The sequence below is a fragment of the Denticeps clupeoides genome, chromosome 13 (genome assembly GCF_900700375.1).
Source record: "Denticeps clupeoides chromosome 13, fDenClu1.1, whole genome shotgun sequence".
In the NCBI taxonomy this organism is placed as follows: Eukaryota; Metazoa; Chordata; class Actinopteri; order Clupeiformes; family Denticipitidae; genus Denticeps; species Denticeps clupeoides.
In genome coordinates this window covers 3,639,350-3,654,018 of record NC_041719.1, presented here as the reverse complement: position 1 = coordinate 3,654,018, position 14,669 = coordinate 3,639,350, and the positions used below count along the sequence as shown (strand labels likewise).

At 45.1% G+C, this 14,669-nt stretch overlaps 1 protein-coding gene across 3 annotated transcripts in view; it reads left to right on the top strand.

Moving 5' to 3' along the window:
- Positions 1–14,669, top strand: part of slc8a2b (solute carrier family 8 member 2b) — a 63,089-nt gene that overhangs the window by 35,872 nt on the left and 12,548 nt on the right. For all 3 annotated transcript variants that reach the window (XM_029000323.1, XM_029000324.1, XM_029000322.1), the window contains 5 exons: positions 5,901–6,366; positions 9,718–9,855; positions 11,405–11,632; positions 11,901–12,245; positions 13,504–13,959. In XM_029000323.1, coding sequence (XP_028856156.1) covers positions 5,995–6,366; positions 9,718–9,855; positions 11,405–11,632; positions 11,901–12,245; positions 13,504–13,959 — 1,539 coding nt within the window. In that variant the 5' untranslated portion in view covers positions 5,901–5,994. The remainder of the gene's footprint in view (positions 1–5,900; positions 6,367–9,717; positions 9,856–11,404; positions 11,633–11,900; positions 12,246–13,503; positions 13,960–14,669) is intronic.

Genomic DNA, 14,669 nt, shown 5'->3' with positions numbered 1-14,669 from the left:
CTGTGCTTGAATGTTTTACAGTGGCAAGCATGGAGCTCAATAATGGTGTAAAATAGCAGTGATGGATTGTAATGAACATTGGCATATGTTGAGATGGTCCTGGAGAAGTGAAGTGTTCCGCTGTGTGAAGTGTGACCCGTCTCGCTGTGCCCAGTACGGAAGGTGCTCATGTCTTCATTAACGTCTCTCGTGTTCACAGCGACAGTCAGAACACCCAGGGAGAATCAGGACTAATTGCTTCACTTCAAACAAACTCGCTGCATTCATGCCCTTAGTGACTTGAGGTGTGTGTGTGTGTGTTCATGGATGTTAGTTCTTATTTATACTTTTTTCCCCTTCATTTCTCGCTGTATCTCATATCTTTGTGCATCTTTCTGCATTCTTTTTGCTAGATGACATGTAGATCACTTGTGCTGCACTGATGCACTGGCTGGCAACAGGAAGAGACATAACAATGGGTCAGACACAAACAGAGAGAGAGAGAAAAACACACACTCAATCACTGTCTCTCTCACACACACACACACACGCACACGCACACACCCTCAACTGGCTTTCTTTGATATATAAAGAGGACAGCATCGACCCTGGAAGGGATGTTGAGATGTGCGCTGCATTCTGCCGCACCCGTGGCTCTAAACTTGCCATGAAAATGATATAAATCTCTAAATCAGGTCTTATGTAAGGCGGTAAACTCATTAACCCATTTTTAAGAGTTACATATTCGATCTCGCTGACAGACATTGACACGTTCTTGTCAGGGGGAGGATAATTCTCACTCTGTTGTGTGCTGACAGTTATGAATATGTATAAACTCTTGAGTGGCTTTAAACAGAGCGTCTGTTTGCTAGCGTGGTGAATGTGTGTGTGTGTGTGAGTGAGCATTAGATGCATTAAGTACTTTCATTAGACATGGTATTTTAGTAAGTTGCTGCTCTCGGTTATGTTATCCCGCTGCATCAGTCTATTAGGGCAGTGCGGTAGGGCTAAAAATGAGAATAGGTGCTCCAGGGAAACCATTTATTTCTATATGCATCAGGCTAGATGTAGAGTTCAATTTTTGCTGTGCACTCTGGGGGATAATAATATATTTCCCAGTTCTGCTCGCCAATCAATCGTTTAAAAATTGAGATCCCGTTATGCCCCTCACAGCAATCTGAATTGAGAGAGTCGATTCGGCAGCACTTGCACTCTGACAGCTCATAAAACCAACGAAGCACAGTATAAGCCAGGCTCTGCTTACTCGTTGTGATCTGTAAACTGTAGATCTATCTGTCTCGCTATGTTTCTGCCGATCCGTCTTGGTATTTCTCTGTTCTGTGCTGTGCTGTGGTATGAGGAGGTGGAGAACATGCACTTGGAATGTGCACAGTGTTCAGAAGTCTGTGCGTTAAGTTGAGGAGACAGGCGCCTCCGCTCTTTTTCCTCGGGTCACCTCACTCTGTCACCTCTGACATCTGGACAAATTGCGATGCCATGCTTTAGACTGCATGCCTCCGCGATCACACCCACGGTTCTGCTGGCCCCTGGTATGGCGAGGAGCCCGGTCCGCAGTGGCCTGTGCTGTGGTGTTTGCCAAGGATGACCAAGAAGAATTCGGTTCATTTGAGGGCCACGGAACTACAGTCATGTTCAAATTATGGTTTAATTTTTTTCATGCAGCCCACTCGTTGTTTAATAAGTGCCTTCAGCAGGATGGGAACTCTCAGCAATTCAAAACTCAGGCAAAGCTCACTTATGCATTCTGCTTTTGATTTTGAATAAAAGTTGAATATTAATCCAAGTGCAGTTTTAAACCGTCAAGGCATTTTCAAACTGGCATTAAGTGCAGTGTAGCTACATATCAGCTACACCTTACACCACTAGTGTAAGGTCAATGGCGTCCTCAGAACACACTCATCTATGAACCGGAAGCCTAAAAGGTCACAGATTAAAGCAATTGAGTCCCTGAGCAAAGCACTTAACCCTGAGTCTCTCCAGGTAAACTGTCCCTGAAACTATTGATTGTAAGGCACTCTGTATAAAGGCATCTGATAAATGGCATAAATGTAAATGTATTGTTGGTGTAATTATTTCTATGGACCAGATCATGATTTTCAATTATGTTTTTAGAAACAGAGTTTGAAATGGGAGGAGCCCACTAATCGTTGGCTCTTATGCGCTACGGAAACCTGTGACCCATATACTTACTCTAGCGCCATGCTTAGCGGCAGTTAGAAAATAGTGGCCTTTGCAAATCGTTGTCAAAGTGAAATCTACTTTCGGAGCTTGGCAGTGAAAAGCACTTGGACTGAAATGCATCTTTTGCAAAAAAATAAAATAAAAAAATCAATGATCAGTGATGGTGTTCTGTTTTGAAACGAGTTTGGGGCGATTTTGTTGAGACACCGAGGTAATCAAATAAAGTGTTACTCGTTTCAGAACACCGTTGATAAAAGAAACACTCACACAAATCTAAGCCGTCCTTTTGACTTTGGGTACATAAGACAGTGAAAGGCCCTTTGAACAATAAAAAGGGTGAATTAGTGCCTCGGTGTGTCATCATTTCAAAGGGGCTGTCGATTTGTGTCCCTGAGCGTGGCGCTTTCTTAATGAGTCCCACTTCTTTCAGCGACGATTGGTGCAGGGAAACACATTGGGATTGATTTCGCTTTTTGAATCGTGCGAGAATTAAATTTCCTCACCTAGAACAAGGATGCCTTTTTCCCTACCGCTTATGCTGCAATTTGAGTTGGTGGCAGGATTTGTACCTCAGGAGCCTCTCCTTCAGAAACCCTTTTATTAATTTGTCCCCTGGGGGAAGCAGGTCCAAATTGAATGTGACTTCATTACCAAGAGTCAGGGCTCCCATTTACAATCTGAGACCAACATTGAACTCAGATCAGCAGGTAATAACAGTGCCGGGGTGTAGGCCACCTGTGTTTCTTTGGAGATTGGTGTGGTTATTATACTAATGTCCCCAACGTTGTAAAAATTGCCCCCCAGATAAAGAGGAGGGAAAACCCTTCACCTGATTAACAGTGGAGAAATAATTAAAAAGGTCAGACATATTCCTTACAAGTTAATGCTGGAGCTGTGACATCGCATAAATAGAAGATTTACGACGTGATTAACCATTCTTTGCATTTTTATAAACTCATTCTATGAAGATATGATTGATGAATTCATTAACTGATTGACGGATGCATTGATTCACAGATGCTAGAGCGCAGAGTAGTATTTGCCACTGAAGCAAATTGACAATCCATCCATCAATCATCCATCCATCTCTATCTTCGGGGAATCCATCCATCATTCTGTCCATGCATCCGCCCATGCAAATTAACACACAAATTCATTATTCATTTAGCTCACTGATTAGACGCATTTGCAGGGTGTGCGCCACAAATGCTTCGGGTCTTGAACATATGAACGAGGAGCCCCTCCAGCTCACGTATTTCCTGTTCAGAAATACTCCTCCGTTCATCCTTCCCAAGGGACTGTGAGCTCTAATGAGAGGATTTGCTTTGTGGCCTCTGAAAACAGGATAATGTCACATCTCTCAAAGCACAGAAAACGTCCCGGGGGGGAGAGGGGGGACTGCCGTGTGAAGTTCAGAGTTCCCAGCTGAACCGTTACGGGTCCATTAATCAGGCAGCGAGAATGTGTGGGCACAGGTGGGTACGGCGACTTCATCTCTGCACAGCAGGAGGGCTTCAAAGGGTACTCAAAACGAAGGTGATTAATCACAGAGAAGGTGATTAATACCTCTTCAAATAGCACAGCTTTCTTCTTTACAAAAGTGCAAAAGTGTGTGTGTGTGTGTGTGTGTGTGTATTCATGCAAATGTGCGTGTTTCGGGAAGCCTGGTGGCTTTTCCAATTCGTGGGGCACCGTGTGCAAATATGATGATGGAATGTCCTTCACTTCCCCCCTTCCTCCCTCAGTCCCCCTGCCATAGATCACCCGCACAACCCTTTCAGCAGGTCGTCATGGAAACGCCCCGTCCGTGCACTGCATATCTACAAACTCAGGCAGGGCAATCCCACTCAGTCCATCCTCATCTCCTTGACTCTCGCTCCCCCCCCCCCCCCCCCCCCCCCCCCCCCCCCCCCCTTCTTTCCATGACTCTGCGTCTGTCTGGAAATTCCGATTCCTCCTTTGTTCTTTTTTTTTCACCTCGTCCTGCCAGCGCCTTTTCATCTCTCTAAGAGAACGGCACAGAACAGAATTTTAAAACTGGCTCGGTGCAAGCCCTGCCACTTTTACCCACAGGGCTAAAATGTGGAATTAAAAACCAACAGGCATTTCATCTTTGAAACAAACACATAGAAAGCATCAGTGCTTCCATGAAAAAATAATCAGTGAATCCTGTCAGAATTCCAGAAACTATAACCTCTAATAATGACCCATAATCGGTCATCCCTCGATGGAGCATGGAGAACCTTGGCTGAGGGACCTTTTTGTTTTTATTGCTGCGTCCACAGTTCCCGTAAGGTTCTCAGAGTGGCTGAGATCAGTTTCCTACACAGCGGCTTCATGAGCGATCCAGCCGGGATGAATCGTTCAGATTGACTTCAAAGTAGAAGAATGCCATTTTGCATTGTCTTTCGGTCTCTATTGGTTTTATTTACATTTAAAACACCGCTTTTCATCATTTATGATGGGATTTGTAGAATATTGCAGCAGTGTTGTTTTGTAGGTGTAATGGCGCGTGAGCCGAGTGAAACACTGAGCAGGTGTCCTCTCTCTGGCCGTGGGCACGTCTCCCTCTGAGGCATTAATCCAGGAAACTGGCCCTGTTTCACCCATCGACACACACACACACACACACACACACACACACACGTGAGGCTCAGAAGCTTCTACTGTTACAATTATTAAATTAGTAAAGTCTATTTGCATTTGCACTTGAAAGCCACCGACACACACAAACACTAACCTGGCAAGCCAGGCAGCAGCAGTGTTGCCAAAGCGGTGTCCCCGTTGTCACAGTAACGGCCATGCAGTACGTAAGCAGCCCCTTCTTGCCAAGGCCAGATTCTTTTTGCTCAGTGGCTTTCAAAGGACACCGACCATAAACAGCCACATTCACCTCTTAACGCGGCTGCCAGGCCGAACCGCTTCCGCAGGATGTTGTTGTCCCTTGCGGACGTTTTCATACCCCCGTGAAACCAGCAGCTCGGTGTTGCAGTTTTACAGCGGGTCCCAACTGTTACATCGAATTACGAGTGGAGCATGGTCCTCACCCATCTATGAACCTTATATTGCATTTGCAACTTGCAATAATACTTACACCACAGGTTAACCCACGCGGGCACATGCAAGAGCACGAGCATGCTTTATTCTTTTTTTAGGGGCAGTGGTGGCCTAGTGGGTAAGGAAAACGCCCCATTATCAGAAGGTTGTTGGATGGAATCCCGATCCGCCAAGGTGCCACTGAGGCGCAAATGAGCAGAGCACCGTCCCCACACACTGCTCCCCGGGTGCCTGTCATGGCTGCCCACTGCTCACCAAGGGTGATGGTTAAATGCAGAGGACACATTTCGTTGTGTGCACCGTGTGCTATGCTATGTTTCACAATGACAATCACTTCACTTTTATATTATGGATTATTCAGTTTCAAAGATAATTGGTTCCCTTTGGAACGGAGGTTAGACGTTTTGCAGTACACCTGCAAAATAGATCTACATAATTGATCTACATAATTGTCCAAACACAAGTTTGGACAAAAAAATGTTAGGGCGGAGGAGAGTGTTTCAGTTTTAAACCACTCCCAATTTTAACTATGTATTAGAGCAAGCTTTTTCTTAAGAAATAATCACAATTAATCACAAAAGATTAATTTCAAAATATGAGCTGAATTAGTTACATTTAGTTATCTTACCATTTTTCTGCATTTTTTTCTCTTTCTTCTTCAGGTGAGCTTCCCCAATCCATTCCCATCCCTCCAGTCTTTGCCTCCTCGCCCCTACTTGCTGTGTCTAAATCTGAATTTCTCCTGAGAGAGTAGCGATGGCACGGTTGTCTTTGCCACCCGGCTGTCTACCCCTCATCCTTTTCTGCTTCCTCCTGCTCCTGTCCTCACTCCCACCACCCTGCCATGCCGAGTCCCAGCGTGAATCCGATGGTGAAGATCTCACCACCCCGTCCTTCTCTCCCACGGACCAAGCTAACCTCTCCTCCAGCGGCTCCTCTGGGAACTGCTCTGACTGGGTGAGCTGCAAGCCCGGCATCTTGCTGCCCGTGTGGAAGCCACCCAACCCAGGGCTGGGGGACAAGGTGGCACGAGCCGTCGTCTACTTTGTCTCCCTCATGTACATGTTCCTGGGAGTGTCCATCATTGCCGACCGCTTCATGGCATCTATTGAAGTAATCACCTCTCAGGTAAGGCCCTCCCCCTCTGGTGTAATCCATCTCCTGAAGCCTGTGGCAAGTAGTATTTTTTTGCTCAGATGCATGTGGAGTACTCCACGTTTGACTTTTTTAATAATTTGACCAAAAGCAGTGACAATTTGCTGGGTTATTCAACACATTTATGTTATGCTGTTATGATAAATGACATTACTGTGGAATAAACATATGCTTCTCTCTATCACCTGTGATTGTGCATTTGGAATCATTTTGATATTTACATTTACATTTACATTTACAGCATTTATCAGACGCCCTTATCCAGAGCGACTTACAATCAGTATTACAGGGACAGTCTCCCTGGAGCAATTTAGGGTTAAGTGTCTTGCTCAGGGACACAATGGTAGTAAGTGGGATTCGAACCCAGGTCTTCTGGTTCATAGGCGAGTGTGTTACCCAGTAGGCTACTACCACCAAAGCTGATTAGCTGATTATGACCAATTATGATGACTGTATTGATTGTTTGGCCTGTTGCTCACCTGAACTAGTTGCTTTTATCTAAATGACTCACTAAAGATCACCTTGTTCTGTTTGCTGTAGACATTTCTCAACCCAGACGGGTGTTATTGATTACCATCGGTGTGATCAGTAGTGTCACTTGGGTTAGATAACTTGGGAAGAGCGGATGCAGCTGTTTGGCATTGATTAAGCATTAACCAATGTGGGCTTGAAAAAAGTCATTATTGGAGCAGGTGACCTCTTCCACCTGCTGCAACAACCCACAGACGGATCATTACTATCTGCTGTGAGGGATGATCAATGTTAAAAAGAATGGCAGATGTGACCTTAGTGCTACCTGTACCACAGCTGTGGCCATTGACCAGTCCTGCTGATCGGTAAATAAAATATCTGAGCCAAAAATATAGAAAGGCAGGATTATAAGTGTGGAAGATGGTAAAGTCGTAGGTGGTAGTAGCCTAGTGGGTAACACACCCGGGTTCAAATCCCACTTACTACCATTGTGTCCCTGAGCAAGACACTTAACCCTAAGTTGCTACAGGGGGACTGACCCTGTAACTACTGATCGTAAGTCTGGATAAGGGCGTCTGATAAATGTCTTAAATGTAAAATAATCTTGTTATTATAAACAAAAAAATTCATTCATGCAATGAAGGACTTTGGTATCAGGCAAGATGGATATTCAGATACTCATTATATCACAATTAAATTTGCACATCATGCTTAGTATTAATACAGTATGAACATGAATAAAATATGAGCATGTATTTTATTTAATTGACTGTTCCTTTACCTTCATGCACAATTATGGTCAAACTACTGTGGACGTTCTGCACAAAGTACATTCGAGTTGGCAACTGGCACATTAGCATCAACGTGAATAAAATATCAGGATTAATATAGTTCTACATTTGTGCATATGAATTATATTTTATATATAGATCAACAGATGTATTCTAAAAGTGTTATAAATACTGCATTGGCAACACACGCGTCACATGACTGTTCCGCATCTCACGCTGCCACATCTGGTTTAGGATGTGTGACCCTGGGCAGTAGGGGCTTATCAGCAAAGCTGCTGGGGGAAGTTGGGAAGCTAAAGGCTCTGAGGGGCTTCTGTGTGTGGCTTTCCTTTAAGCCTCCTTCGTCTGCCACCGGGCTGCAAAAACTGGCCTCATCATCATATTCACACCATCCTTGTTAGCATGGGTTTTGTACATTTCTTGCCAGTCTGTAAATGCACAAAAGTAAGGGAGTCATTTTAGTGCAGCTTTACATCAGGTTTAATCAAGGAAGGAACATTGCCGAGACGACAGTGGAAAGTAGCAGCAGGAGAGCAGCATTACGGAGGAGTATAAATTTTCATTGATTTGCATTGATTGCATCTCTGTGCGCTCAAAGATGTAGAAAGAATAACAATCTCGAGCAACACAGTTAACCATTAATACAGTCAGCACAACTGAGCATCTCTAGAACATTTTGATCAGGTGATAATTGATCCTTCAATCAATTATCCAGGCTGGATGGTATCTAGATGCTTCTACAAATATGTCCTGAAAGATTATCTGCTTGTAATAATGCATTCAAATGCCCAGCAGGGACAAATCTGCTTGGCACACAGGGTGCGTGCAACTTTGAATTTTTGAGTTTAGGCCTTGGCAAGCTGCCTAATGATTGTGTGTAGGATTTAAGCGATATTCAGAGGATATTCGGAGCATGCCAAACAATTCTTACTAGGATAAAAACTAAATGAGAAGCTGAAAGCTGGCGAGGGGGGAAACGCCATGTGGCCTTTACAGAGCGGTGTCTGCATTCGCAGATAGTGGTCAGCTGGCAGCAGCCTGCAGAAGGAACAGGGAGAGCATGCCAGAGTTGCAGCTTCCCTGTGAATGAACCTGGTGTGTTTTTTCTTTTTATGCATTTTTACGATTGTCAATTCCGAACGGTTTGTGAGGCTAGACATCCAGTGCAGTTTATTGATTTAATTATTCATTTATTTGGATGACACGACTGTGGCAGGGCTGGGAAATGGTTCTGCCAGTGCCAGCCTTCCTCTACTCATTGGAATCAACAGTTCCTGTCTAGAGGATTTCATTCGGTTATTTTTTTATTCTCTGGGCACCCAGTTGTGCCAACTTTGTTTCACAGATAATGAGCAAATTAAAAGAGTGAGAGAGGGGTGCAATGTTTACCTGAATATGTATACTGAATTGTGTATTTCTGTAGACACAGACGCCAGGTATGATTTAAGTACATTGTTCTTGATGGGTGAACTTTACCATGAGAGGGGAGCTCCTCGGGGTCTTCCTCCCAAATCCGAGGTTAGCAGGAAAGAGCTCATCCGTCACGGCTCCCTGGAAACTATATCAGGGCTTTACTGCCCTCCCGTCAGGACGAGATGAGCTGAGAGATCTCTGGATGCCATCAGTCACTTTTATTATCCTAATGTCAGCCGGCAGAGAGAGAAGCGCACTGACCTGTAACGGCACAAAAAGAGCCAGTTTATTCTGCCTGTTTACACAAACAGAGAGAAGGAATCGGAATTCCTGGAGAAAGGACACATGGCAATGGCATGGGTGATTGTGGGAGCGCAAATGCGGTCGATAGCGCAGCGATCTCCTCCAGGCCAGTGGTTCCGGTCTGGAGAAGCTGGAGAAAGTGCCGGGGAGAGCAGTTGGTGATTGGGGCTCTAAGCCATGACGTGAATCGCACATTTCCTCCCCTGTAGCTTTTGCAAACTCATGGTGGGAACATTAAATCAATGTTTCATCTGCACGGTTATGTTGGATCGTTGACTTTATTGTCTGAAGTGCACTGGAGGCTGTGAGAAATATAATTTTCACCATGCTGTGTTTGCTGATGCAGGAGAAGGAGGTGACCATCACCATGCCCAATGGAGAAACTACAGTGGCCACCGTGCGCATCTGGAATGAGACGGTGTCGAACCTAACCCTCATGGCCCTCGGCTCCTCTGCTCCTGAAATCCTCCTGTCTGTCATCGAGGTTCGAACGTCTCGTCCTGTCCTGCTCTCCTTCCATATCTCTACTCTCAGCTGTCTGTCCCTTCTCCTCGGTCTCTGTTATCTCGACATTATTCTCTCTTTTCACACTGCCCTGTCTGTGCCCTAAAGTCCCCTGAGTAGGCCAGTAGACAGGCGCCCTCTTGAAACTGGGTAAATTAACGCGCTGTGACAGCTGTCAGGACCTGTGGGGTCAGGTCAAGCCAGCCGTGCTGTCAGGTGGGGGCTGCATGCAGCTCCATAGCGGTCAGTCACACACTGCAGGGCATCACGACATGAAATGTTAATGCTTCATTAAAATGTGTTTGCTATGGGATGCACACATTTGGTGTAGCCTTCAGCAAACCACAAAGCTGTATTCAAGATTTCCACACCTGAACAGATTCTTCAGTAGCTTGCAATAGACTACACAAACCACGACTGCATCCCAACCATAATGTAATGCTTTAATAACTATGTTATAATAAAACATACTGTACTTAAGCAAATGTAATCACATGCACAGTTGATTTGCTTAACCTGGTTTGATATCATGCTATCTTACAAAAAGTAATGCTTATAATAAGAACCTTTGGACATTTGATGTAAACCACAGGGCAATTCTCACGAAAAAAAATTACTAGAATACAGTTCACAATCTAGAGCTTCTCAATCTCTTTTGAAACAGACCTTCAGACTTACAAAAATTATTATAGGTCAGGATATCCCTGAATCCCAGAAATATAATCTTCAGCACATTCCCAGATTGGTTTAATACATAATACATTTAGAAGGCGATAGGTATATCATAGTGTTTGTGGGAGTCAGTTTCACTAGTTAACCAATCTACATGTTTGGTTTCTTAGTTCCAAGATGTGTAGGCAGAGATCCCTTTTTCACAGGTGGGGGGTTTAAATTGTCCAGAATGTGGAACCAGGATGTGTGTCAGCTGTCAATCATGCCTACAGGCTCATCACATTTTAAACTTTGTTAATAGACACATGATTAAAGTTAATCTTCTGGCTGTCACAAATAATTACACACCAATAAAAGGGATTTGGTAGGTAGTTAGTTCCTTCTCTGCAACATACAGATAACTAGTGACTAGTGGTCACTTCTTGTTTATATATGTCTATTTCTTTAAATCTGTATTGATTTCATGCACTCCATGCACTATGATGTCTGTCATAGCACTACATGAATTGGACCACATGAAGTCTATTTATCTCTTAACCGAACAAATGCAAGAAGTAACTGGCGCTCATGCTGTTCAGAACGCAGCGTGGGTGTGGCATTGTTCAGGAGAAATCTAACCGTGTCCTTCAAGCGTTTGCGTCAAATGCAGCGCTGTAGTGATGGGTCTCTAAGCGAAATCCGAAGAATGAGTTACAGAAGGAAGTGAGTCAGACAGATCCAGCCTAGAAAACAAGGCAGCGCCGATTATACAGGAGCCCTGCTGAGATATTCTGGATACCCATGTTGTATCAGCATAATGAAGCAGGAGTATTTTGTCCATGAGAACGTTTTTACAGTCTCTGTTTGTCTGGTGGCAGGTGTGTGGGCACGGGTTCGAGTCGGGAGAGCTGGGCCCAGGCACCATCGTGGGCAGCGCGGCCTTTAACATGTTTGTGATCATCGGGATTTGTGTGTGGGTGATTCCTGATGGAGAGGCACGCAAGATTAAGCACCTGCGCGTGTTCTTCATCACGGCTTTCTGGAGCATCTTTGCCTACGTCTGGCTCTACCTGATCCTGGCTGTCATCTCCCCAGGGGTTGTAGAGGTGTGTGTGTGTATGGACAAAAATGTTCTTTTGGGTCTGCGAAAGATCTGAATGAGAGTTGCAATTGAATAAATGGAAAATAAATGTATTGTGCAGTAATTTGTAAAACTGTGTGATTCATTAGCCCATTAATCACTCTTGTTGTTCTGTAGTCGTATATATATATATCGGCTAAATGCAGCATCTCACTGATAAAGGGGCCTTTTTGTGACTTTGTTAAGACAGGATTTACAACCTTGCATTTGTGTGTGTGTGTGTGTGTGTGTAGGTGTGGGAAGCTCTTGTCACCCTGCTCTACTTTCCTGTATGTGTGGTTTTGGCCTGGATCGCCGATCGCCGTCTCCTCTTCTACAAGTACATGGGAAAGCGCTACCGTGCAGACAAGCGGCGCGGCATCGTTGTGGAGACTGAGGGGGAGCTGACTCCGAAGGGCACGGAGATCATGATGGATGGGAAGGTTCCACCTCACGGAGGGGCTGGGGGGTCCGGCCCTGTAGACAACTGCCAAGAGGGGGCAAACAACGCCGCGGGCACCATGGCAACACTGCTCAACTCCAGCAGTGCCACTATCATCATGGAAAACGCCAAGGAGCTGGACGAGAGCCGCAAGGAGGTGACCGTGGTCACATGACCTGCTTTACCATTGGTTTATTGATGGCTTTGCACAAACCACACAAAGACTTTAGTATAAAATCTGGCTAGTGAGAACTGTGCAGTGTGAACAAACAATGAAGGCAAAACAATGAGTTTTGAACAGAAATCCTATTAATGAATAAATGTTCATCATTACAGCAAGTACAGCAGACATGCTCAGTCCATCTTTCTCTCCCCTGATGGTGAAAACGCAGTGGTTGCATGAACACTTCAAATTCAAAACATCACCAAAAACATATTACGCCTATACAGTTAACAGTTGCCAGAGAGAATATATGGACATATGCAGGTTCCGTGCAATATGTCACACTATAGTTTTTTTAAACTGCATTAAAGCATCAGGCTGACTTTCCTAAAACTTTGTTTTATATTCCATTTATCAACCACTGTTAACATTGTTCAAATATAAGGCCAAACAGACATACAAATGATCATATCTTTATTTTACTTTATTCTGCTATACCTGGGAAAATGAAGAGCCTTGTTTTCCTGCTTCCTCATGTAATAGTATCACAAGCGTGAAAGTGATTGTTTTTGTCATTGTGATACATAGCACAGCACATGGTGGACACAATGAAATGTGTCCTCTACATTTAACCCATCACCTTTAGTGAGGTGGAAAGCCTGAAAGGGTGTACCTTGCTCAAGGGGACCTAAGGAGCCCTCAGATTTTAATCTGCAACCCTTGGTTTAAGAGTCTGCTTCCTTACCCACTAGGCCACCATTGTCCCCTACAGGTTTTGTGGCATAGCATCTATGACTGCAACAGCAATGTTTAGAATTTTTTAGTTTATGCGTGCTAAACCTTATTGATTCGCAAGTTATTACAATTTAATCGCAGTTGTCAACATTAAACATTAGCAATACTTGTATTAGCATTAGCAATACATGAACTACCCATAACTGCAGTTTGGGCCTTTGATGTTTATTATTAGTTTTGGAAGATTAAAATGCAGTTTTCTGCATGGTGACTGGTGTAACGATAGTGAAACCACAAAATTACCCAAACACACACACACCTGCACTGTAGTATAAAAAGGCACTGTTCTCTCTCCTACTGATCTTTCCTTACATCACAAATATTGATTCCATATTAGTTTTTCAACACAAGGGCCTTATGATTAATGAGGGGGGACTGCTGATCCATGTTCTTTTATATGAATCAATATGGCATATATATACACACACATGACAGATTTATTTCCCTGCGTTTCTAGGTGATCCGTATCCTGAAGGACCTGAAGCAGAAATATCCGGATAAAGAGCTGGACCAGTTAATGGAGCTGGCCAACTACTATGCCCTGCTCCACCAGCAGAAGAGCCGGGCCTTCTACCGCATCCAGGCCACACGTATGATGATCGGCGCCGGAAACGTGCTGAAACGCCACGCCGCCGACCACGCCCGGAAAGCTGCATCCTCCGGCGAAGACGAGGCCACCGAAGAAGACGATCTGGCCTTTTGCAGCCACATCTCATTTGAGAGTTCCCACAGCCAGTGCATGGAGAACTGCGGAACGCTCTTGCTGGTCGTCACATGCCAAGGCGGACTCGGGGAGAGCACATTCTACGTGGACTTCCGCACCGAGGACGGCACGGCCAACGCGGGCTCGGACTACGAGTACTGCGAGGGAACACTGGTCTTTAAACCCGGTGAGACCAGGAAAGAGATAAAGGTGAGAGAGACAGTTACTAAACCACCGGTTAAAACTGCTGACGCCACTGCATGCTCATTACACGAGGCTGAAGATTCAGCACACCGCCAAACTCAAGCTGTTCACTGAGACGGTGAAACAGCACCAGTTCCTGGGGGCAACAGGAGACATGTGTGGCATCAGATTTCCCAGAATAACTGGAAGCCACCAACTGTCAGTCGTTGCTCTGCTCGTGTTTGGCAGCAAGGCACATGCAGACCCAGACCTGCCACGCTTTCACTGGCGAGGAGCACCAGTAACTCAGCTGAGGCACAGCCTGGGTCGCTCCTGCTGAACCCCAGTGCTTGTGTGTCTAGCCAGAATGGCGCTTTTTACGTCATTTAATTACCGGCACAAAGATGCTGGTTTGAGACGCAGCCCCAACTGCACTTTTTACGCCGTTAAATTACCGGCACAGAGATGCGGTGGGGTTGGGGACACAGCCCGAACGGCACTTTTTACGCCGTTAAATTACCGGCACAGAGATGCGAGGGGGACGTAGCCTGAACGTCGCTTTTTACGGCGTTAAATTACCGGCACAGAGATGCGGGGGGGGGGGGGGACACAGCCCGAACGGCACTTTTTACGCCGTTACATTACCAGCACAGAGATGCGGGGGGGTTGGGGACACAGCCCAAACGACACCTTTTTCGCCGTTAAATTACCGGCACAGAGATGCGGGGGGGACACAG